Raw genomic sequence first — 24,263 nt, 5'->3', positions numbered from 1 at the left:
AACGCCACAAATTATTGTTTCCGTTGTGCCAAGAACATTTTCCTTTCATTTCTATTTGCCTAAACATTTGCATGTTTATTCCCTATCGGTCGATTATTCTTCCACGTGTCCGTTTTTAATTTAAAAACAGAAGACTCAAACGGCATTATGAAGCGACCAAAAGCTATTCTTTTGCAGGTCTGCTCCATTCATTGTGAGAACATCAACATTATCCAGGTGTCTCCTTGTTTTGTGTTGTTTTATTTTTTTTAAATGAACTTATTTATGGCCTTGCGTCCATTTCACCTATTTACTTTTTAAAGAGCCTTAATCTTGTCCGGAACATTTCCATGACAGGAGCAGTTGAACTCTTTTCTTCTCCTCTAAGGCGTGTTCCAGATGCCCTCTTTTCTTCTATTGGCCGCTCATATTCAAATCACAGCAGCTGTGAAGTGCTTCGGTGAAGACGAAGGAGTGAGCAGACAAAGGGGGGGCAGTTTTTAAAGTAATGTGGGTGTGCACTTTGTGTTTGTAATCTGGCACACGTTTATAACAGAGAAACCCAAAGTTTTTCAGTCTTTGATGAGTGAGGGGGGGGGCTCAAAGCCTTTCAGGCCTTTTACTCTGAGTGTGAAAGTACAGGGAGAGTAGGCGGGGTGGCATGCGGCTGGAGCAGACAGCAGGTTGCCTGCCCACAGGCAGCGATGCTGCAGCGGGGGCCATCGTAGGGGAGGACACATGTCAGTCCGAGGCTGTCGTTACTTTCTTTGTTACTCTCCTCCTCTGCCTGTGTTTGTACACAGCATGCTGCCACATATGCTGACCCTGGTTTACAGCGCTGGCCGCACAGATACCGGGCTTCAGCAAGCCTCGGCTACCTGATGCAATTGTTTCTGATTATGTTTTGCTCATTTTTACCTTCATTCCAACGTGTCCAGAAGGGAATGATGAAAAACATGGAAAGAAAAGTTCATGATTTTCATCGACCTCTAGTGCACAAGCAGTCATCCGTTAGAAAAACCCAGGCTCAGGAATAAATCGTCCTTCTCTATGAGTTCTTTTGAGATAATTCAGTTCCAATTCAGGGACATCAAAGAAATATCTTTCTTATGCTTTTATTAACAGTAAGCTCATATCAAAGTCGTTGGTTGGATCCATTATCAGTGTCTTATAAATACTTCTGTGGAGGAATCCAAGCAAAATCCCTGCAGAGAGGTTCAAAAACAATTTTGTTATAATAATGCATGTTTGTTTTTGGGTGAGAGGTTTTGGGATCTCAGCTAGGTCTAAGGCTTTTAGTCATGGCGTGTACGTCCTGCTGGATATAAAGCTTTAATTTTTGAATACAGCTGTTGTATCTCAGAGTCGGTCGGAATAAAACTCCACACGCTCCATATTATATTTTCAGGGTTCCCAATTATGGATAATTAAATAGCAGGATTGGTAACAAACAGTGCTCTGGCACTGAGCTGCAAATTCCACTGAGGGACGTACAAGTGTCCCTTTATAGTACGCCGTCTTTTCAGAGGCCACTTTTTTTTTGTTATTACTCAGGGATATGTGTTTTTCTGTGCTCTCATGCCGACTGACTCGCTCCCCAGAGATGCAAGGCAGCCCCAGAGGGTGAGAAGATGGGACTCGTGGTATGCTGCCACTGCACACGCTTGTCACCGTGGATCGTCCTCACAGAGACGGCGCAGGGTAAAACGAGGGGAGGAGAGAACTCAAAGGGAACCCAATGCGCAGTTGGGTTTACAACCGGGCACGTATATTATAACCAATAATTTGTGGGCATGAAATCTACTAACATTTAAATGCGAGAGAGATAAATGTCATACTTTTTACCTTTGCTCCTAGATTTATGGGCTTTGATTTACCATCACAGCTGGGCCAGCACTCGTCGTGTGAGCATCAAGTGATTCCAGTAATCTGCACTGAATCAAAAAGTCATCTTTTCACCCAAAACAAAAAGAACATACTTCTTCTGGTGGTTCCCAGGAATGCAGTTTCAGGTTTTTCTTTCCATTTAAATGTTATAATTCTTCCATTTGAATCAAGGTTCTGAGGTATTTGGTTATCCAGGTCCCCAAACAGGCGGCCATTGACAGTGGTCTTGAACAGGAGTTGTGTTTGACTTGAAATTGAATGGGCTGTTTTTATGCCATTTTCAGGAAAAGCAGTGCTATTGGAAGAGATTATGCAGTGTGGAAGATTTTACTGAGGGGGAAAGAAATAACATGGGGGTTCATCAGCTGTGACAGACTGACCTAAACAAGGCAAAGGTGGGGATGGAGGTTCAGAGAAAGACAAAGGCAGTCTTGGATTCATTCTTTGTTGCCTTAGCAGAAACGGTGTGAGATCAGCACCATGTGGTCGGATGGAGAATGACCGCAGTCACTTCTTCCCTGAGGTGTTCCAGAGAGGTTCACACAGTTCATTGAAACTATTTTTTTTAAATAAATTTCTAGATTTTAGCTGTGTTCTGAATCTGACACAATAATGAGCAGAAACATTTAAACCAGGACGCAGCATGTCTTACAGTCATAGAGGACATGTCCTTGAAGGTTATGATAATAAAAATTACAAAAACACAAAATATGTTGAATTATAACACTGAAAACAAACTGAAGGGAAACGTAAGGCATAAACCAGAAATAAAGACAGACTAAACTAAAATTAATTAATTTAGCCAAAAGCCCAATAAAATGTATTCCTGATTTGCCTTTGAATATCAGCTCTTGCTGCTGCTCCCAGTCTTCTGCGAGGTTGTTCCACAGATCCTAAAGATAAAAAGCTGCTTCACCGTGCGTTTGTATTCTAAATCCAGGTATGACCAAAAGGCCACCACCAGAAAACCTGGCAGCTCTAGAAGGGTTATGGGATGAAAGCAAATCTAAATGATGATTCTGAACAAATTCAAGGATCTTAAAATAGTCTCTGAAGCAGACTGGCATCCAGAATCTTTTTTATCTGCTGAATCTTTTTTGTTTTTTGCCCCAGTGCTTTTGTTTCCACCATTAGTTTCTATCTCGAACAACGTAACCGCCACAAGGGGGCAGTAGCGCACACTCAGTGTGCTAGCTGCGTACATTTACAATTTAAAAGAGGCGAAGAAGACGTAGCCCTCCATTGAGTCCATTCTGGGACTAATTCACGTTAAACATTGTCACATGGACCGTCTGGCATCTGTTGGAAGTAAGTTTGGGCACTAAATGATGCTTAAATCTAGATGTCCCGATATCTCCCGTAGTTTTCTCATGCTAGCCGCAGTAGCGCGTCTCAAACTGGCGTTGGTTTTGTCGTGTTAGCATACACGTTAGCCGTGTTTACATCTCACTGAATGTGCCGCTGCAAGCAGCCCCTCATGCGGTCACTTTCTGATTGATGGTCGGGCATAGTCTTCCGTAATAGAGCCTAACCTTGGGTTGTTTTCGTTATAAACTGTTAGCATGGCTAGCCCAAAGGCTAGCGTTGCATGCTGTGGGGTTTGTTTACTATTTGCTGCAGCGAAAGACAAACGAGCCGGTAGATTAATGTCCGCAGTGAATAGACATTGAACACGATTTATCCGTTCCAGGCGATCCTTTCGATAAACCGCCATGCAGAGGCTGCTCGTCCCACCTCAGCGAGCCGTACATCAAATGTGCAGAATGTGGCCCCTCGCCCTTTCTGCTCTGCCTCCAGGTGAGCTCCACGTGGACCGGCACCGGCCGGTCTCTCTAAGCCTTCGTTTATCCTCAGACCGCGTTGGGATTCATTTCAACATTCCTTTCAGTGTTTCACCAGAGGATTTGAATACAAGAAGCACGAGAGTGACCACAAATATGAAATCATGGTAAGCCACGTAAAAGTGAGTCTCCAGTAGCCTCTGGAGCCGCTCGTTACCTCTCCTGTTCCTGCAGACATCGGACTTCCCTGTCCTTGAACCCGGATGGACGGCGCTGGAAGAAATGTCTCTGCTGGAGGCCGTCATGGACTGTGGTTTCGGGAACTGGTGAGAGCTTTTTCACTGTCTTCCTTGCTGCCACATCTGTCCTGTGTCTCTCTGGTTGGCTCAAAAAGGAAGGGAAATAAAAATTAAAATAAACCCTGGTGAGGCTAATACTCTATGTATGGATAAAACCGTAACCCAAAATCAAAGCTATCGATTCTTGACTGGTAGAATTTGAATTTCAGATTTACCTGCTGTATGTCGACTCTTGAATATAACTAGAATTTGACAGTCATGCAGGGTGGGGGTCTCGATCTTACCGCCAAATGTAATCAGGATCGGATCCAGAATGAGGTCAGGAAAAAAATATTACATTTTAACATTGAAACTCAAAAATCTGTTAAATACACACAAACTCCGATTCACTTTTACTTTTCATGGTTGGTGTATAAAGATACCAAGAACAATTTATACCCTTTTGATGATGATCCAGATCACCATGTGGACGGTGTGAATCTAATTATGAGGGGAATGAGCTGCTTGGTGGAGGTCTGCTCGCTCTGAGTGCTTTTCTGGTTTACATGTACCGTAATGTTAAAATATTTGTCTTGTACAACAAACTTAACTTTATTTGTGTGATTCTCCAATTCCAGGCAGGATGTGGCATATCAGATGCGCACTAAAACCAAAGAGGAATGTGAGAGCCATTATATGAAGAACTTCATCAACAACCCGCTCTTCTCCTCCACCTTGCTCAGCCTGGGAAAAACAAAAGACTCTCACATTGCTGAGGGCGCTGTTCCTTTCAAACGTCGGTACCCCCTTTTTCCTGTCGTCATTGTTGTGTTTGTTATTCTGTGCTCTCATGTTTAGGATGGACAGCATTTGATATTAGGTGTTTTTTTTTTGGGGGGGGGGGGGGGTTGCCACAGTTAAGCAGCATTCATATTAAGATCTGTGATGATTCTAGAACTGTATAGAACCAAGAAGTAAGAGTTTCATTTTACACGAAACTGAAGATGGCATTTGATCGCTCAGGAACTTGTATCGGTCTCCGTCTGTTGCAGCGTTTCACGAACGTTTCGGTCGTGTTGCTGCAGCAGTTGAGTCGACCAACGGCTGCAGGAACATGACCGAAATGAGGTACTCATTATATTTAATTATTACATTTTGCAATTCTCAAGATTGTAAGTAATTAAAAAAGAGATTTTTTTTTCTTTCAGGCACAATGCAGATGAACACCGTTGTACACTCGGTGTGAAAGTGCTGTGTGCTTTTGTAATTCCACAGCCACTGAGGACCCTCCTCGGCCCACTTTTGACTCTGTGCTGTCCCGGGATATGGCAGGATACATGCCTGCCAGAGCAGACTTCATGGAGGTCAGGGGACATTTTAGTCCTTTATTTGTGTCCACATGTAGAAAAGCACGTACATGATTCACAGTTCTGTGCTGAAGCGGTGACTCATGCTCTTTTTGTGTACTCAAAGCGAGTGACTCGTTCTGTTGTTGGGTTTTACTAAACACGCTGACCTGTTATTGATCTGCTTCACGCTAAAAATCCACTCACATTGTCCCTTTAGGAGTTTGACAACTACGCAGAATGGGATTTGAAAGACATCGACTTTGTGGATGACGACTCCGACATCCTCCGTGGTGAGACTTAATCAGCTGATAGAATGTGATGTTTGGAAGCAGCGTTTATTTGACAATAAGCTAATGGTGTCGTGTAATTTGTTCTGTTTCAGCACTCAAGCTTTCAGTTGTTGATATTTATCATTCAAGATTAAAGGAGAGACAAAGGAGGAAAAAGTAGGTCCTTCGTTTATTAGAGGTGTTTTTATCCAGTGCGATGTAATGACCATTGTCTGCCAGTAGATGGCGGTGTAAGGTTCTGTGATGTCATTAAACGTCTCATTTTAAACTGCATGCTTGTAAAATTGGTGATTTCTTGATGCTAATGCATTTTCTCTTCTAAATATTAACTAATAATTGTCGGTAGCTTTTAAAACACACGGGTCCTGTAAGACTGGTATTGTTTGAAACTCACTGGCATGCTTATAATTTCATGTACTTTATATTGAAGATGGATGAACACATTATCTTTTCTCCCAGAAGACACAAACATGTAGAATATATAAAATATGTATGTTTTGATTTGACAGATAAAATGTCTCTGGCCATACGACTCTAAAGTAAGAAGAGATTTCAAGCTGAAATTGCACCATTAGTGACTTAATAGGATATTGACATTTGAAAAGATTTGATGAGAAAAATTTAGCAGTGTAATACTCATCTAATCGCTTGCTCTTTTAGTCTGAGGATTTGCCTCTTTTTCTTAATGTCGTGGTGAGTTAATTAGTTTTCACGCAGCCTTCAAATAAATCCTTCCTCTGAGGTTGTTTTTCGCTGGGCCCATTTCTGATGGTGTTTTTTTCTGTTTTGTGCTACACATTCAGAATCTGTCAATTTATATTCAAGGAAATTGTGTATTTTTTTCACTCTCTGCCGTCCTGTTGGCTTTATTCTGTAAGATAATGAATTTGTATTTGTTTCCCTTCTTTCTTTTGACAGAGCTTTGTTAGTTTGCGTTCGAGATACGCTCCCCCACCGCTATCCTCTCGTATTTAGACAGTCACTGCTGTAATGCAGTTTGTCAGAGAGGCTTCCAGGGTGGCGACGCAAACCCTGAACTCCAGCCCTCACAGGAAGCCAGCCTTCCACCCAATCGCACTTTAGTCTCAGATTTCAAATTCCATCCAACTGCTGCGTAGAAGAGACATGTCTGTAGCCCGGATAATTATACGTGTGACTGTCTCTCTTTCTGTTAGGGTTATCCGAGACCATGGGCTGATCAACCTGAGGAAATTCCAGAGTAAGTGCTCACATGAAAGTAACACGAGCTCTGCTGCTAATGTATCCATAGCAGCTCGGGGAGGCATTTAATGTCGGCCCGCCAGAACCCTGTGCAGCGTTTCTATGGATACACGCCAACAATGGGCTTCATAACCAGCGTTGACCTCTCTGACCTCTCGGGATAGCAGCAGCGTGGCGACTGACGGAGCTCGTGGTTACGCCCAGCGTTGGAAATATCTGCACGGCGTCGCTGCTCCTGTAATAACTAGCGTTTAGCGGTTCGGCCTCGGCCGCCGGACTTCAGGGAACTCGGTGACGTCATTCGCTGCATCTGTTGAGGCTTCGCATTCGAGCGCAGACGGAAGCTGAGCTGCTGCAATGAATGGATTTTCCTGTTTGATCCTCCCCCCCCCCCCCCCCAGCCCGTCGTCGTAGATCCGCGTGTTGCACGTTCTAGTTCATTTGCTTGCCTCCAGTTCGCCCTCTTCCCTTTTCCCCTCCACTCCCTTATCGCCCCAGTCTCTCAAGACAAAATAGAACTCAGTAGCTGCAGACTGGTTGTCATGGAGACTGTCAAAGATTGTGTTTCTCGTATGTGTGTGTGTGTGTGTGTCACGTGCAGTAATGGAGGCAGTATTCCAGCCCTGGAGGCTCACAGTATCATGTCTGTGACTGCCGGAGGCAGGACGGCCACCTTGAAATGATTCTCGGTGGCCTTTGTTGTTGTTGTGTTTGTGTGCAGCCATAGAGAAGTCCAGTGTTGATGTCTCCCTGGAGACGTGGACAACGTGTGTGTGTGTGTCCACTGCCTTGCTCAGAGTATGACCTCGCGTGTCGAGCCAAACTGCTAGTGAGCGCTCACTTTCAGGCGCCCGCGGTCGGAGCGGGGTGGCGGTGAACACACACACATCATTCGGTGGAAGGTGGGGGTTGAATAATTTTATCCTGACTCCAATTATTAAAGAATAAAAAATAAACAACAGGAAGATTTTAATGCAAGTTTGTGTTTAACAAGAAGGCTGCAGTTTGCACAGGAAAACATAGAAATGTGTGAATATAGGAATTTAATTTTGAACTTAACGTCACAAAAGGGTAAAAAGAGGTTTGAACCGGGGCACGACATCGAAATAAGAAATACGTCTGCAGTTCTGGAACCGCTAAAGATCAAACTGTTGATGCGTCTCAGGAGACGCCGTTTTCTTTCGTATCGCTCTGTATTCTATTTGGTGAGAGGCTCCGCCCACTCACGCCTCTCCTCTCTTCCTTCCAGTGCTGGAGCGATGCTACCCAAAGGAGGTGCAGGAGCTCTATGATGCCATGAGGCGATTTGCCAGAGTGATCGGACCGATTGAACACGACAAATTCATTGAAAGCCACGCACGTTAGTGTGATAACTAAATGAATCTGAGCTGTTCACTAAGCTGCTGCTCTGTGTGGACCGACGTGTTCAGACGTGCACAGACGTGCACAGATTTACCGCTTTGTGTCTTTGCCCCAGTGGAGTTTGAGCTGAGGAGGGAGATCCGCCGGCTGCAGGAATACAGAGGAGCAGGGATCACGTCTTTCTGCAGTGAGTCTAGTCTGACCTTTCCACCGTTGCAGAACATGACTGACTGTTCATCACATTTCTTGTGGCGACACAGCAGATCAGCTTTTGGGATTATAATGCTTAGGCTAGCTTGACGCATCGCTCACAGTAGAAATGCGCACTGGGTATTTTTATTCTACTGCTCCTGGAACAGTATCAGATTTAATGAATGACCCGAAGTCCACGACGTCATGAATCTGCTTGCCCTCCCCACATTCAGCGTCTTTACTCCTGACTCGGTCCACGTGCCCCTTTCTGCTGATGTCCTCTTCTGTTTTTGTTCAAACGCTCTCAGGCGCCAAGGTGTACGAGCGGGCGAACCGCATGCGGGAGGACGAGAGGAGGAAGCGGACCATGCTGTGTGACGTGCTGCAGTACATCCAGGACGGCAGGGCCTGCCAGCAGTGGCTCACGAAACAAGCTGCGCTGTGAGACTTCTAACTTCCTGCTTGTTACCCAGGCCTAACGGAGGGGGCTCCCTGGAGACGCTGACCTCTTTCATCTCTCCGCACCAGGCATCCTGAGATGAATAAAGCAGGCGCTTACATTTCTGTGCAATCCACTTCAACCTCTTTGCTATTTTTAGTCTCTTTATTTTTTGCTGCTGCTCGTGTTTTTTCTTCCAAGGTTGTTTTTTTTTTTCTTCTTTGAGCGGAATTCAAGTTCTTCTAATTATTCTCCCTTTAAAAAGTCTTTAATGCGGTGATTCATCTCTTTTGGATGGAAATCGCAGAGCGGAATAACGAATAAAGCTTAGTGTGAGTGTGTGTGTGTGTGTGTGTGTGTGTGTCACACGCTAGATGTGGATGCTAAGCCGTTTGTGTCTGTTTCCAGAGATGCCGGCATCACTCCAGCTGTAACGACCATCATGGTGTCGGGTAGGAGGCTTCTTTCTACCTTTCCCTCCTCTCTGTTGTGTCCGTCTGGCCCAAGGCTCGGCCACATGAATTCACACGCTCCGTAAATACTCTGTAAAGCAGGCCCGACGTGTTTATTGAACTCGCTGCTTTTCTTCCACGCTCTCATAGCCGTATTCACACGATTTATGTATTTCTTTCTGCGTCTCCTCTACGTGTGTGTCGTCGGCCTGCTGTTGCTGTTGGGCTGCACGCCGCTTGAACTGCTGTTGAATTCCTTTCCCACAGCTACAGGTAGGCGGAGCGCTCCTCCTCTCAATCTGACGGGCCTCCCGGGGACGGAGAAGCTCAACGAGCGTGAGAAAGAGGTACGGATTTCTGTGATGTCACCGAAGGGTCATTCAGAAATGGGAAGCGCTTTTAAAGAAGCCGGTTGTCCGGAGTTGTGTTAAGGCCTACGACGTGTTTCCCCGTGCCTCACTGACCCCCGGTGTCGTCTCCGTGCTTGCAGCTGTGCCAGGTGGTGCGGCTGGTGCCGGGGGCCTACCTGGAATACAAGCAGGCCCTGTTGAACGAGTGCAGGCGGCAGGGAGGGCTGCGGCTCGCACAGGCCAGAGCGCTGATCAAGATCGACGTCAACAAGACGCGCAAAATCTACGACTTCCTCATCAAAGAGGGCCACATCACGAAAGCTTAGGATCGGCCGAAGGAGCTTGGATTGGAAGCCTGACTCTCTGAGCCCTTTTCTGTCGTTGCTGCTGCTTGTTATTTTGTACTCTAGACTAGATGTAAATGTGATGGATATATTTATTTATTCTGTCATTAAATGTTTCTGAAACTGTGTGCTAGATTTAACCCTATTCTAAAGACAATGTGGTTACAGGTGTCTGGTCAGCGTTTGCTGACATGACTCAGCATTTACACACACACACACACGAGGGTTGAGGAGGGCCGCCTTGGAGTCGGTGCTGAAGAGGGAAATCTAATCTGTGGAATCTTTATTAAATTAAAGGTTAATCGTCATGACAAAATCATCTTTGTTTCAAAAATCTCACCTTTAAAAATTATGGAGAAATCACAAGTGTGGAATTCAGTGCTTTTGATACATTATTTCATGCCAGCTTTAAATCCCAACCTCACACATAATTGTTTCTCTCCACTTGGATGGTCACTGCGTCAGAGGAGGATATAATTCAGTCCCTCGCTTATCCTGAATGTGTGACAGAGATCAGGCCTTGCCTTGTCCTCAGTGTGATGAATAGAGCAGGAAGGAGCCCGGCAGCCTCGGAGCGGTAGTCTCATCAGCCTCGGGTAAAAGCCTTATTCGAGTGGATCCAGCACACAGAACGCCGGACGGGGTCTGAAAGGAGCTTCTGAAATCCAGGGATTCAAAACGACGTGAGAGTCACCTCTGTGTCTGACGACATCAGGATTTCACAGGAAATGGTTTCTTCATGTCGCACATGTGCCTCCAATCATCGTCTGCAAACTAGTCTTTGATGCTTTGGATGCAGGTGGTGTCACTCGGTGTTCTGCTGAATAAAAGTGGCGAGTTTATCCTGATTTAGAGTCACGGGACTCAGAACAAGCGCCACGCTGAATGAGAAGTCTTTTGTATCACCCACACAGTTTTTTTAAGGAGTGTCAACCTCTGCAGGATGAGTAGATCAGGTTCCTGGTGACATTACATGTTTGGTGTTGCTGCCTTCGGGGTCATCGTGAGACCACAAGGAAGAGAAAGTCCGTCTCAATCACGTTTACATTTACGGGAATCTGAACGTCAATCAATTCCACAAACAACGCGTGTGAAATCACAGTAGATTGATCACATCCAGATGTGACAGTTGTGCTGCAGAGACCCAGTTAGTGGTGAAATGGCCTCGACAGCTTTATATCTTTCTCCAAGGATGTGTGTGTGTGTGTCTTTGTGTGTCACCTTGTTTCTCTTCTGTCTTAATGGGTGTGTGAGTTAAGACAACATTAGCAGATGACAGAATGAGTCTCACAAAGGCTGGGATTCAGCTGTGCTCAGAATTCTGTGAGTGTTTCTTCAGTTTTGAATAAATGGCCAGCAGTGTCCTCAGCAGAAGGCTCACGCCATCACGCCTCCTCCTCCCGCTGCTTCCCACGAAGAGGGAAAGATAGAATCTCCGCTAAGATATGAGATCATTCTCTGCCAATTAAATCTTATTTGCACGGTTAAAACAGACGTGGCAAAAAAATGGGCTGCTGTGTTTTTGGAGACAATCCTCTTGGGAAAAATCAGTCCTGGTTTAATAGCTTCTCGTTGATTTTAACTTAATTAACTTTTAACTTAACTCAGGGACGAGGGAAATGATGCACGTCTCTGTGTTGTTGTAACCCTGTTTGAAAGGACAATCACACACACACACACACTGCTTTAGCCATTGTTGGTCTCTAGTGATTAGCACAGAGATGAACCCATCAACACAAAAGGTAACCTTGGCAACCAGGTCTGTGGCATACTGAAGGAGCGGAGGTGGAGAGGAGGGGCAGCTCTGAGCAGATGCACACACACACACACACACGCACACACACACTCGCCCTGCTGCTCGTCCTCATTTTCTCTGGGCAGGAGAGTCGTGACTAACCGTGATGCCACCCCCCCCCCCCCCCCCCCCCCCCCCCGCCGCCCACCCCTCATCTGTGTACTCCCTCCCATGGACCAAGCAGCAAGTCGCAGCATTCAGTTCAGCTGTTTAGCAGGTTGTGTGTCTGACGTTTACACAGCTCAGGTGTGTTTGCTGTCCTGATCAGAGCGACGGGGCGCTCCATGCTGCTGAGTCCATGCCTCCTTCCAGCCATCACTGGCGTGATGCTGACACCTGTGGGCATCAGCATCCCATCCACCCCACCCCCCCTGCATCCCCATGTTCATAATACGAAGCGTCACGGTTTACTGAGCCTCTGTGGATGACGATGAGAAAAGGGTTTTACGCTCAAATCGCCGTGGCCCCCCCTGCACAGTCAAGCCCGTCCGTTATCGTGTGTTACCGGCGTTCAGGGTAATCAATGTCACCGGCCGCTCCTCCAGCGCCCCCAGAACGCTGCTGCAGGGGCGATGGTGCCATATTAAACAGGAGCGTCTACCCAGAATGCCTCTGACTCATCTGACATTTCAGCGTGAACCCCAGCCAGCCTCTCCAGCCTGCAGCCCCCCCCACCCCTCCCTGTCTCAATCCATCTGTCTCTGACTTTGCACTGTTCTAATTCAAGGTTGCACCCTATGAAGCATCTATCAGCTCATTCTGACTTCTCACACTTTACATTCACACACATCTCGGTCTCTTGAAACATTCACTATAGGGGACACTCAGTCAGGATGACCCCCCCCCCCCATCTCACCACCGTACTGAAAAACAATACCAATGCCTCCATTGTTCCCTCGTGGTGCAGAATCAGTCCCCTCTGCAGCAGGATTTATGAGCCTGTTTCTGCTGCTGTTTGTTTCTCGTTGATTGGAATGTAATTAGGAGTGACTCATAGCAGGGGCCACGGGCTTATGGGTAGTGTAGTATCTCCCCCAGGAGCCCCCGAATTAGGATTGACCTATAGGAAGGCATGTCTAATAATGATTTTGTACGCGGATGTATTCAGTAAGGGCAGCAGCAGCGGAGTTAGGTCCGCATTGATGGTCAAACCGCCGCTCCTCTCAGCGAGGACATCAAGCTGCTTCCTGCAGGGCAAATAACAGATCTAAAAAAACAGACGCTATATTAGTTTTCCATAAATCTCTGTAACCCATATCAGGGAAGCATTTAAATGAGGCTGAATGTGCCCATTCGTGTGTGTGTGTGTGCAGGTGTGTGTGCACTTGTGTACTCAAAATTAGATTTCAAATCAGGAGCTCGCTGAAATGGAAGCACATTGTCCAAACCAACTTTTCATGGTTGGTGTATAAAGATACCAAGAACAACTTAGAACCTTTTGATGATGATCCAGATCACCGTGTGGACGGTATGAATCCAATTATGAGTGGAATGAGCTGCTTGGTGGAGGTCTGCGCTCTCTGGGTGCTTATTATTCGTATACCAGGTGCATGGATGATGAGGCGGTGCTGCAGGTTGTACACAGACGTCTGTATTTGCCCATTTTGTTAACATGCCTGATTGGTTATTGATATTGGGCAATCATCATGATTTTGGTATTATTTTCAAAAATAATCGTGTTTCTCAGGGGTCAGAAATTCCCAAATTGGGATGCCAAAATAAATATTATTTGTGCCAGCAAAGAAACATTATTCAGCTTCGTTTCAGAATTGATTTGCTCCAGCCGTCAGAGAAGGAATTAAAAAGGATTCTAAAACAAGAAGAGATAAAAATAAAATCAGTGAATACCAAGCGAAGCTTCAGACTCGTCGTGTTGCGCTTGCAAAATATGAACTTGCGTCCTCCAATAGAAAAGCCTGGCCTCTCCTGCGTCACGGCGCTCCTCCCGCCTCCCCCCACCCCGAGCGGCACCGATCTCTCCTGATACGCGCTCCTCCTGGCGGATGCTCCCGGTGACTGTCCCGTGATGTCCCGCTGAGCTCCGGTTCGGCTCTCGGCGTCCCTCTGACCGTCTGTGTGGAGCCAGAGCGCCGTGAAATCCTCCGTCTCCCACCGGTGAGTTGAGTTTCTTCATGTGATGGACGCAGCTGATCCTGATAATATCAATTGAAGCAAAGCGCCGCTGTATTTAAACATGCATATTATGGGCTGTTCGGTTTTATTCTGATCAGCTTGGTGCTGTAAGGCGGGCGGAAATGATCGCACTTTTATTATCCAATAAAAGACTCAGCGCGCACTGTGACGAGCATCGGGCTCTTCCCTCCGGACACCTGAACTTCACGCACGCAGCCACATCTCCCTGTCACGCGCACGAGGACGAGTGCGCGGCGCGTACGCCGAAATCAGTCCCCATCCAAGGCGCGGTCATAAATGATGAAAGTTTACAGTTCCAAACAGTGGAGACTGCGTTTTGTTGTTGTTGTTGTTGTTGTTTTGCTTTCCAAAACAATCAAACTTAAATATTTAAATTAATTTTTTTGATTTTTCATTTAGCGCAAATTAATGCTTTGTCATCCCGTGATTCATCTCAGTCCACAGTAAATCTTAAATCTTAAAAATCGTAAATATTTATTCTTTTTCATTATGCATGCAAATACACGCAGTACAAACACACAACGGAATCAAATGTACCCCCCCGTGTACATATACCATAGTAAATAATGGGTATAATTGTTGAATAAGGTAACGGTTGTCAGTAGTTAATGAAAAGATGTCCATTAGACTTTGTCAGGTTTAAGAGATTCTTTTTTTCCTTCATGTTTTGCTTAAACAAGGCCCTCGTGTAACTTTGCAGATGAATCTTCAAATGCAGCCTATAATCATTCAGCTCTATTTCACATTCGCTACTTGCAGCTGCAATGCGGTTAATGAATCCGTCTCGTGATACTTTTTGACTCTCGATGTTTAAAGTAGAGCCACTTCATTTATCTGCTGTCCTGAAATCCAAATCCAAATCCCTGCAGCAACAGGTTTCTGTGTGCACGTCTGGACGAACGGAAACAGGAATGATTCGTATGGTTAGAATCAGGACGTGAAACTCGCCATCAGGCGGTTCATGCAGGAGGCGAGCCATTGTGGACTGAGGGAGCGGCGCCCGTGTTGCTGCTGTAACTGAAGCTGATCAGAGATCAGTTTCCCTCCCTCCAGGAATCTGATGTTTACCAAGTCCAAATACCAGTTCAGATTCTGATGCTTGTCAGGTGTCGCCGCTCCAGGTTTCCTGCGGGTCACGTTCCCGATTTGTGTGAGCAGAGGTGGAATTGGACCCCCCTGAGGAATCTCCCTGCTGAGAAATGTGCATAAGGAGATTTGTGAGGCGGGGCCACCTGTTGACATGATTAAGAGCAGAAGAGGAAGTAGACAGCAGGTTGGTCTGATATGCCTCAGACCAACGCCCCACTGGCCTTTCTCAGCGTCGAGATTTTTATTCTAACATTACATTTGATTGACAGCAGACTCCAGTGTCCCTGTTGTCACACATTTACAGTACATTTCTACGTGGTGGGAGCCTCTGCAGCCTCACTCCTGCCCTGCCCTGCCCTGCCCTAAATAACCACGTGGATGGAGCAAATCTCAGAAAAGCCTGGCGCTGCGGTGCATCAGCACTTTGCAGAGGGCAAGGGATTATTTGGTGCTTTTATCTTCCTCATCTCTCCATCTATGTGGCTGCTTCCGTCTCTGCTACGCACTGAGACAGATCTTATTTTCAGTTTCAGCGAGACAGTCGTTCGTTGTAGACGTCCACCAAATATCATCCCAGAGTTAGTTTTTTTCCATAAGTAATTCAGACAAGTCTGTTGTTTCTCCCACTGGCTGTAAAAACAACCAAGCTGGGGGGGGTATTTAAACATAGAACATAATGATCAATCAAGGAAGCAGAGAATTTCTGTTCTTACTGGATACTTTCGTTTTTAATTTTAGCCATAAATTTGGCAATGAGACAATTATAACTGAGGGTTCCACCTGTTTGTTGGCCGGCGGTGGCGTAATGATTAGTGCTGTGGCCTCACAGCAAGAAGGTTCCGGGTTCTAATCCTATCTGTGCAGAGTTTGTGCGTTCTTCCCGTGTCTGTGTGGGTTCTCTCTGGGTTCTCCGGTTTGCTCCACCTCCAAAAACATGCAACTTAAGTCGATTGGCTGCCCCAAATGTCCGTAGTGTGTGCGTGTGCGTGTGCGCGGCCCCTCGATGCCCTGGCGATGCATTCGGGGTGTGCCCCGCCTTTCGCCCACAGCTAGCTGGGATAGACTGCAGAAAACTCGTGACCAGAAAAGCGGCTGTAAATGAGAAAATGGATTTCAAGCTGTGGCTGTCAACCATTTGTCTTCCTAAAAAGTATAGAGCAACTTCTGCTTTTGACCATTTGATGCAGTAAATAGTATTTTTTTTTTATCTTGGTATGACATCACGAAGCTTTGAATATCTGGAACGATGCCTGATATTCAGTAGCAGATTTTTCTTTTTCTGGTTCCTGTCATGTGAAATGAAACGCACCCTCCTGTTTGCCCAGAGGGCAGGAACCAGTTTGTGGCTGGTTCACGACGCCCCCGCGGACAGGAACCAGTTTGTGGTTGGTTCACGACGCCCCCGCCACAGTTTCATTGTGTTGTCAGTTGTGTCGACGTGTTTTACGCTTTGCCTTCCCAATTACGTTTTTGATGACGATGTGAATAAGAGCCTGTCTGCTCTCGGTCTGGGTCGTTGGCAGCAGGTAGCATTTTATTCCTGCAGGTTGAAAGCAGCCATGAAATGACCTGGCAGACAGGCTGGTGCACACGGTGTGGAGGAAGCTGAGGGCTCTCTGCTGTTCACACAGTCGCTTTCCATCACAAGAAACGCAGGCAGAAATGTCACATGGCAGCGCTCTTAGCTTTTATCTCTCCATGTTTGTGTTTGCAGCTCATAAACCCAATATCATTTTGGACAGTCTTTTTTTTTTTTTTAAAGAAAGTGTCATAGTTTGAGCACATATGATGTGATATAGAACATGATTACTGTATTTTCCATCCTGCTGTTTGGTGCAATCCAGATCGACATTAACAGCTGAGAGATGTAATCTGTGCATGAGGGGCCATGGATGGAGGAACGTGAGATGAGGTGAGGGGATGTCTCCAGGGTGTCCAGTTCAACCCGCATGCAGAGAAGCACACCGTCCAGAGAGACGGGCCTGAGAGAGGTGGCACTTCTTATATCCGTAGATATATATATACCCCGAGACACACTGTGATGTGCATGTGAAGAGACGGATCAGTGGCAGAGCCCCGTGGAATTCGTCCGCTGCTGATATTTCAATGGTTCGACTGTCTGGTGTTTTTAAAAATGTAAGACTCAGATTTACGATTTTTCTTTTTTGTCTGAGAGAAAAGTCATCCACAAAAGGACCGGAGTAGTTGTGGAGGAAAAATGTTTCCTTTAAATCCTAGGTGAAATCTTTCTGTGTGTTCCAGGGCCTGATTGGCTGGGCCTGTTGCGCTACGATGAGCGCCTGAAGATTTAGCTCCTTTTCAGCGAACGCCCCACCTCGTCTCTCCATGGGTTCCCGCAGCCAAGGCTTCTTCCACCACCACCATCGCAGCTCGATGGTTCCTACCGCAGTGCCGAGGCTGCTGCCTGACAACGGCAGCTTGCTGGGGGGCATCGCTCAAATAACTCCCAACCTCTTCCTCAGCAGGGGCAACGTGGCGTCCAACCGCAGCTTGCTGTTGTCCAAAGGCATCACCTGTGTGGTCAATGCCACCATCGAGCTGCCCAACTTCAACTGGCCGCACATGGAGTACGTGAAGGTCCCTCTGGCGGACATGCCCCACTCCCCTATCTCCTTGTACTTCGACAGCGTGGCCGATAAGATCCACAGCGTGGGACGGAAGCGAGGGGCGGTGCTGGTGCACTGCGCGGCGGGCGTGAGCCGCTCTGCTTCTCTTTGTCTGGCGTACCTCATGAAGTATCACCGTGTGCCTCTGGCTGAGGCTCATGCCTGGGTTAAGGCCCGCCGGCCCGTCATCAGGCCCAACGGCGGCTTCTGGCGCCAGCTCATCGAGTACGAGAGGAAGCTGTTTGGTAGGAATTCAGTCAAGATGGTGCAGACGCCTTACGGGGTCATACCTGATGTTTACGAGAGGGACCGCCGGAGCCTGGCTCCTTACTGGGGCCTTTGAGAGAGGCCGCGCCATCCGTCCACAGCGAGGGAGGAAAGATGAGCCCCCTTGGCCTCCTGGACTGCAGGTTCAGGACCGGTGAAGTGAGACCTGCGTGAGTGTACATCCGTGTGAAGTTTATTCAACGTATACTTGGACCGAGGGAGTCAAACCAATCGCTGGTTATCGGTGGCGCTGCTTTTCGTCCAACCAATTTCCTCCGTTTAATTGTGAAGCAGGAACATTGCAACTCAAAGAACTCGCAGGAGCGCTCAAAGAGTGATTTGGACTACAGCGATGTCAGATTCCAAAACGAGATGGAGCTTCCAGAGTGCGGAATGGGTGCCATCTATCTCCTGGTATCCTGCTCCAGGGGAGGACCGGAGCCGGGGGGGGGGGCGAACTATGATTCTGCCGTTCAGACACCGATGTGAGCGTGGCGTGGCGTGGCGTGGCGTGGCGTGATGTGGCATGGCGTGGCGTGGCGTGGCGTGGCGTGGCGTGGCGTGATGTGGCATGGCGTGGCGTGGCGTGGCGTGGCGTGGCGTGATGTGGTAGTATTGTGCCTGTTTTACAGTAGTCCTTTGTGTGAAGGGCAGCAGCATGCTCTCAGTTTATGGTAGCATTTAAGATAAGTGTACAGTATATAAAAACATATATATCAATAAAATATTTTATTGAGTGTGCAAAAATATTGATGACAGTTTAACTTAAAATTTAATGATGTTAGTTTGTCATTTTGTTTAAGGGGGAAAATCTAGATGTAAGCTAAAAGTCGAGGTTTAGGGAACGTTCCGGTGCAGCGCAGGGTCGACTGCTCCCTCCCGTGACCACACTATGTTATCGTAGTGCTTTTGGATGCTGTATTAAAAATGTCTGCCACCTTATGGGAACTGGGAACTCTGTCATTGATACTTGAGAGAATATTTTCCATCCTTTCTTATTTGCTTTGTCTTCATATTTGACTGAAACCGTCAAAAGTACAAGCGCAGACGTTTCCGTTTGTGAATCAGGCCACTTTGCTGCATATTCTGTCCACTGAATATCGCAATAAACGCCATCAAGAAAACGTAACGCAGCAAACGATGCAGAGAATATTTGGTTTTTTTTTGGTGTGTCTTTGAAAGGCGCTCAGTGGAGTTTTCTTAAATAAAAAGATATTTGCATTGCATGTTATCCCCATAAATTAATTAATTTCATTCATATAAAATACACACACATTAATTCTGAATCCTGTGTTGTTTAGATCCATGTTTACATGCAGTCAGGCTTTTTTTGCTTTCTTGCTGTTATTTTGGCCGACAGGTCTGCAAACAAGTGTGAAAGCTTTGGTTGATGTATCATGTTGATTGTGTGCAAAATGTCCAAACTTTAATCAATTTTTTGAAAACTGTAGAAAAGGCACACAAATAGAAGCCGGCAAATTCTGACTCAATGGAACCTGCTGCTGTTCTGCACCTCCTTCTCGGGTGGTGCATTTCAGCGCATGTGGACATTAATCAGAACGTGCGATCAGCATCCTAAATTTGTCACTTCTTGGCTGCCATACAACAACAACAACAATGATTTTTCTGTTTACAGAGCTCTGTTTGTAGAACAGGAGCCAGATGATGCAATACTATGTGAAGTGGTCTCAGTGCCGGTAGCATTCAAATTGATGTCTTATATACATATTAAGATATTTATAATACATTTTAATAGCAAATATTATCATTGATAATCACAACGGCTATATCAGGTCTTATAGAGCCGCCCATCCTGTGATGCAGTGCTGCTGAATTTGGTCATTTAGAGTTGGCGTTTTAAAACTCCCGGAAGTTAGAATGAATTAAAGCTCAAGAGTGAATAATGATCAGCAATACAAAGATGCATACTCTGTACTGCCCCAAGAAAGTCACATTAAAATAATGAAATTCATGCTTGTGTGTATATTTAAAGATTAATTCAGTGCTGACTCAACCATGCCGTGAGTTTATAGGAATGGGAATGCTTTTCCTGTTCTTTGCTGCCATACATGGCTGAGATGATTTTACATGAATGGGATGCAGGACAGCCTCCTCCCAAATTCTGCTTCTGCGCAACCGTTTTCCTCAAGACTAGTCTTCAGATGGCAAAGAAACGTTTGTCGTTGATTTTTTTGTCGTCGGGGCTGCAGAGCAGCAGGCAGATATCGACGAGTACGATCCGTCTGGTGGCCTCACTGCTCCTCCACGATTGTCCAGAGAGAAAAGGCCGTCTGATGACAGGCTGGCATCGGCGGAAATGCAAGTGCTTCAAGCAAATGCATCCTTCACCAGAAATACACCGTCATCATCATCATCCGTCTTTAAGGCAGGCGGGGAAAAGCAATTTTCATCACGCTTGGTGTCGGAGGAAGGTCGGCAGTGCAGGAGACACAACACGAGCAACAATATTCAGCAGCAAAATAACTTTATGTTTTACTCAATTTTAATTTCTCTTCTTGTTTTTGCTCAAATAAGTTGTTTTTGCTCAAATCAGTTGTTTACTCTGAAGAACTCATAGACCAGTCAATGCTGAATCAGCGTGTCGTGTGACTCATCGTGCAAAGACTGTAAGCCATGCAGCGCTATGTCAAATGTCATTTTGACATTGGAGTGAAGCTACTCATCATGAACAGAGGGATGCAAATACGTTTCTGATCTTCCACCCTGCTTATTGAGAACACAGCAGCTTTTTTGAATCTCTTTTTAAAAATGGAAAAGCATTTTCTCACTTGGATAAAGGTGCCAGTGAAGCGAAACACTGTTTTTAATCAATAATGTGTTGACTATGGGCGTAATTTACTCTAGAGCAGCAGCCAATACAGCACAGCATCAGGTCACACTGTGAAAATGGTCATTTCAGAAATATAGACATGAAGATGACAGGCACGGGAAAGACGTTGCGTTTCAAAGTTAGTTATATTCGGTAACTGAATTCAGTGCGTGCAATTTTCTGTAATTTCTGTCCACCGTTCGAGGAGAGGAATTAATTTTCTGATGGAAACAGTAGTGTGAGAAATAAAATGGATGTTGGAGAACACATCTGAGAACGACAATCAGATCGGGTTCGCAGAGCCATCAGACATCTTATTTGACTGGTTGACTCGTTGGAAGAGAATTCATTCCATTATGTCACAGAGTGATGGAGATGAGGCTTATCTGGCCGGAGAGGAAGCACATTATTGAGTGAACTGACAGAGGGGGAAATGTGCAGCAACAGTCACGCATCTGGAGGAAGAGGGCAGAAATAAACGTGAATTAAATAGGTTTCATTTCAGATTTGTAATGTTCCCAATTTGAAATATAAATTCATAACCCAAACTAGAAAATCACTGTGAGAGCGCAGACCTCCGCCAAGCAGCTCATTCCCCTCGTAATTGGATCCGCATGGTGACCTGGATCATCACCAAAAGGCTCTAAATACGCACCAACCGTGAAAAGATGAAATTCGGTTTGCGAGATAGAGGAACCCACCCTACATGTCTGTCAAATTGAGGAACAAAGTTGACACATTAAATAAACTGAATTCATATTTATTCACATCACGTTCAAGTTAATCGCAGTTCTAGTTCTACTGCAGGACACTGCGATGTACAAAAAGTGCTGCAGCAGTAAGTTCAGTATTAACTTCTCCCACTTTCAGCTCCATGTAACACCAACACATAAAAACAAAACCGTTAATTAGGCTCGACGCAAGACCCAATGTTAAACCCCATCGCCGTTTAAAATACACAATTTAAATACCCGCAACACGAGACACGTAGAAAGATCACCAACAGTGCAGAAAACATTCAAAGCAGTTCATTAAACACATTCAAGAAGCAGCTTTAGTCTAGATGGCTTGAATATTCTATTAAATATTTCACAAAGATATTAAAACAACAGCCACAGAATTTCATCGAAAAGACCCGACCCCCCCCCCCCCCCCCACCACAAAAAAGTAATTCAGGCCCAAGAAGAAGCTTATGATTCCACGGCTGTGGTTCGGTGGGAGCAATGGGAGCAATGGGAGCAATGGGGAAGACATGAATACAAAGCCTCTCAAGCAGAAACAAAGCAACAAGTGACATTAAAAGATAAAATGCTTACAGATGACTCCAGCCAGTGTTTTTCATTCTATTGCACGCCTAATAATTTAAATATTATATAGAGATAATCAGTAGAAGTGATCTTAAACTCAGACTAATGATAAATATGACCCAAGGATTAATGTGCAAGTCAAATGGGGTAACGCTAACACTGTTAGGTGCTAAGTATTTAGAGAAAAGCTTAGAAGACATTTACAGATATAAAATTTGCAGACTTTCAGATCTCAAATCAAAGTGGTGAAGAAAATAACAAACAGGAAGGGATCCAGTGACTCTAAACCGTCCCCCGGTCAGTCCGCGCAGTGAGAGGCCTGCCGTTGCTCCGCCTGCCGGGTGTTTGCTTTGGTCAGTGCACCGCTGCCACGGCGGCCACAACCGAAGCTCAGAGCAGGTCAGGCAGGATGAGGCCCGGGGGTTTGGGCTCCACGCAGTTGATCCAGAAATTGGCACAGCTGGCGTGGTACTGGTGGCCCCCGTACAGCAGCTTGAAGTTGTCCGTCTCCGAATTGAACGCCTGGCAGAGTGAAAGGGTTAAATATTAGACCCCAGCGTGAGACCAAGGCCCATCTGAACAGGAGAGGTATGGATGACAGTCGGTCTTTCTCTCTGCTGATGAAGGCTGGATCACTAAATACCAAAGATTCTAAAGTTTCACAGCACAATTCAGAACTCTTAACACAAACTTCCAACACATCTGAGGAAAGACTCGGACTTTCTATCCTTCTTTCATAACGCCGCTCTGCATGTTTCATTCTCACCGCTTTGACTTTGTCAATCGAGGCAGACAAACTCATCCAAGCACTACGTTGAGGGCGTCTATTTAATTGGAGCTACAGTTTTTATGGCAACTGGGAAAAGGGGAAAAAATAAATCAGAATAATTTTCTGGGAAAATTATGTCATCACATAATAAACATAATAATGGTGCAAATTGTGGACATAAAATAAACCTAAAACGATGGATGCTAATTTATTATTTCTGTTTCATATTTTACCGTTTTGATATTTATTGCGCTACTCTGTCCTGTTAGTTTAGCAGCTTCTGTTTAATAGGGTCAGTCAGCAATGCAAGTCTGACACAAATTTCACTCAAAAAATGTATCTTAACTCCTTTAGAGAATGCTTTATTTATACAAAAACGAGTCTTTCATCCTGTGTCTTAAAACTGGCTGTGAAGTTCGGCTCAGAATTTATGGGGAACATGTGACGTGTATGCAAATAAACAATATTCTACTTCTCTCTGATCTCCCTGCTGATTTACAAATGAGAGCAGATGTTTGAACAACAGATTAAATTTGTACAGCTGGATCAATAGAAGGGCGATTATAATGGGAGTAATGCTGGAAGCAGTCTGGATGAAGACGCTGGCAGAACCAAGAATCGAGCACAGCGAACCGATGAGCATGACGACACTCGAATGGTAAAAGCTCTGTGGTCAATGAGCACCAACGAACTGGAGTCAGTGCTCCAGTCAGTTTCACTGGATCCAGTTTAACATGGATGAAAAAAAAGGAAGAAAATGTCAGCCAGGTGCCGGCCAAAGGTACTCCCCTAATGATGGAGTAAGTTTCATTTATAACACAAACAAAATAGCATACAAAAGTTTGAGAAAAAAAAAGGTAAATACGGGGCTGGTACCGAAGGTTTTTTGCCTCCGTTTTAGAAGGTGATGTAAAACCGCTGCAGGATCATGAGACGTGCGTTTTACTGCATTGAATAATCAGCCGCTTAAGCTGCTTGTTTTATGTAGAATGTTCTAATCATTCTTTAAAGGCTGTTTTATATTCAGAAGATTTGCTCGGTTTGATTTGTTCATAAACTGTATCTCAGTATCACATCATTCATTGTAAAATACTTTAGGGTTTATCTAATGCGATTTAGGAACTTGTGATTTGGACATCAATGTAAATGTCCACCCTATTACCTAATCCACTTCAACGTCATTCTCCAACCTGTTGTATTTCAATTCAGTTGAACTGTGGCAATATTGCCCCCCCCCCCCCCCCCCCCCCTCCACCCCACCCTACTGGAGAGCTGTGACGCAGGTTTGTGTTTTGGGTGGGCTCAGCTGCACCATCAGGAGAGGCTAACGTGTGCACGTGTGTGATTAAGAGTTCGTATCCCTGGTGAAGAACTGGAAGCTGAAGCAGGAGGCGTGAGTCATGTGCTGTGACTCATTGCCTCCCACGCAGGAAGAGAGGGGAGACGCAGCATGCAGAAAGCAACAACGTGCAGCACAGCAACACGCCATTAAGCCCGACAC

The 24,263-nt window shown here is 45.6% G+C and overlaps 3 protein-coding genes across 3 annotated transcripts in view; 2 read left to right on the top strand and 1 right to left on the bottom strand.

The window, feature by feature from the left end:
- The first annotated feature begins 3,149 nt into the window (after positions 1-3,149).
- Positions 3,150-9,906, top strand: LOC137915951 (transcriptional adapter 2-alpha-like). Its single transcript, XM_068759073.1, has 16 exons — positions 3,150-3,174; positions 3,557-3,663; positions 3,755-3,814; positions 3,882-3,973; positions 4,564-4,721; positions 5,201-5,289; positions 5,399-5,401; positions 5,492-5,564; positions 5,657-5,720; positions 6,740-6,783; positions 8,035-8,145; positions 8,263-8,334; positions 8,648-8,780; positions 9,187-9,230; positions 9,498-9,577; positions 9,721-9,906. The coding sequence occupies exons 1-16, from the start codon at positions 3,150-3,152 to the stop codon at positions 9,904-9,906; spliced, it is 1,341 nt and encodes a 446-aa protein (XP_068615174.1).
- Positions 9,907-17,308: 7,402 nt separating this feature from the next.
- Positions 17,309-17,932, top strand: LOC137915952 (dual specificity protein phosphatase 14-like). The gene has a single exon (XM_068759074.1). It carries the CDS (start codon positions 17,309-17,311, stop codon positions 17,930-17,932), a length of 624 nt encoding a protein of 207 aa, XP_068615175.1.
- A 3,900-nt stretch (positions 17,933-21,832) lies between these two features.
- Positions 21,833-24,263, bottom strand: part of LOC137915948 (synergin gamma-like) — a 28,215-nt gene continuing 25,784 nt past the window's right edge. The window contains exon 24 of the mRNA XM_068759071.1: positions 21,833-22,515. Within this exon, the coding sequence (XP_068615172.1) occupies positions 22,384-22,515 (132 nt within the window). The 3' untranslated portion in view covers positions 21,833-22,383. The remainder of the gene's footprint in view (positions 22,516-24,263) is intronic.

Source organism: Brachionichthys hirsutus, unplaced genomic scaffold (assembly GCF_040956055.1).
Source record: "Brachionichthys hirsutus isolate HB-005 unplaced genomic scaffold, CSIRO-AGI_Bhir_v1 contig_997, whole genome shotgun sequence".
In the NCBI taxonomy this organism is placed as follows: Eukaryota; Metazoa; Chordata; class Actinopteri; order Lophiiformes; family Brachionichthyidae; genus Brachionichthys; species Brachionichthys hirsutus.
Note: the sequence above shows the minus strand (reverse complement) of the source record. Positions and strands in the feature narration are given on the sequence as shown.

Excerpts from the sequence above, each read along its gene's own strand:
- LOC137915952 (XM_068759074.1), top strand. The coding sequence starts at position 17,309 with ATGGGTTCCCGCAGCCAAGGCTTCTTCCACCACCACCATCGCAGCTCG.
- LOC137915951 (XM_068759073.1), top strand. The coding sequence starts at position 3,150 with ATGGACCGTCTGGCATCTGTTGGAA. Across the intron at positions 3,664-3,754 it reads CCTTTCTGCTCTGCCTCCAG|TGTTTCACCAGAGGATTTGA; the intron begins GTGAGCTCCACG and ends CATTCCTTTCAG. Across the intron at positions 8,146-8,262 it reads ATTCATTGAAAGCCACGCAC|TGGAGTTTGAGCTGAGGAGG; the intron begins GTTAGTGTGATA and ends TCTTTGCCCCAG.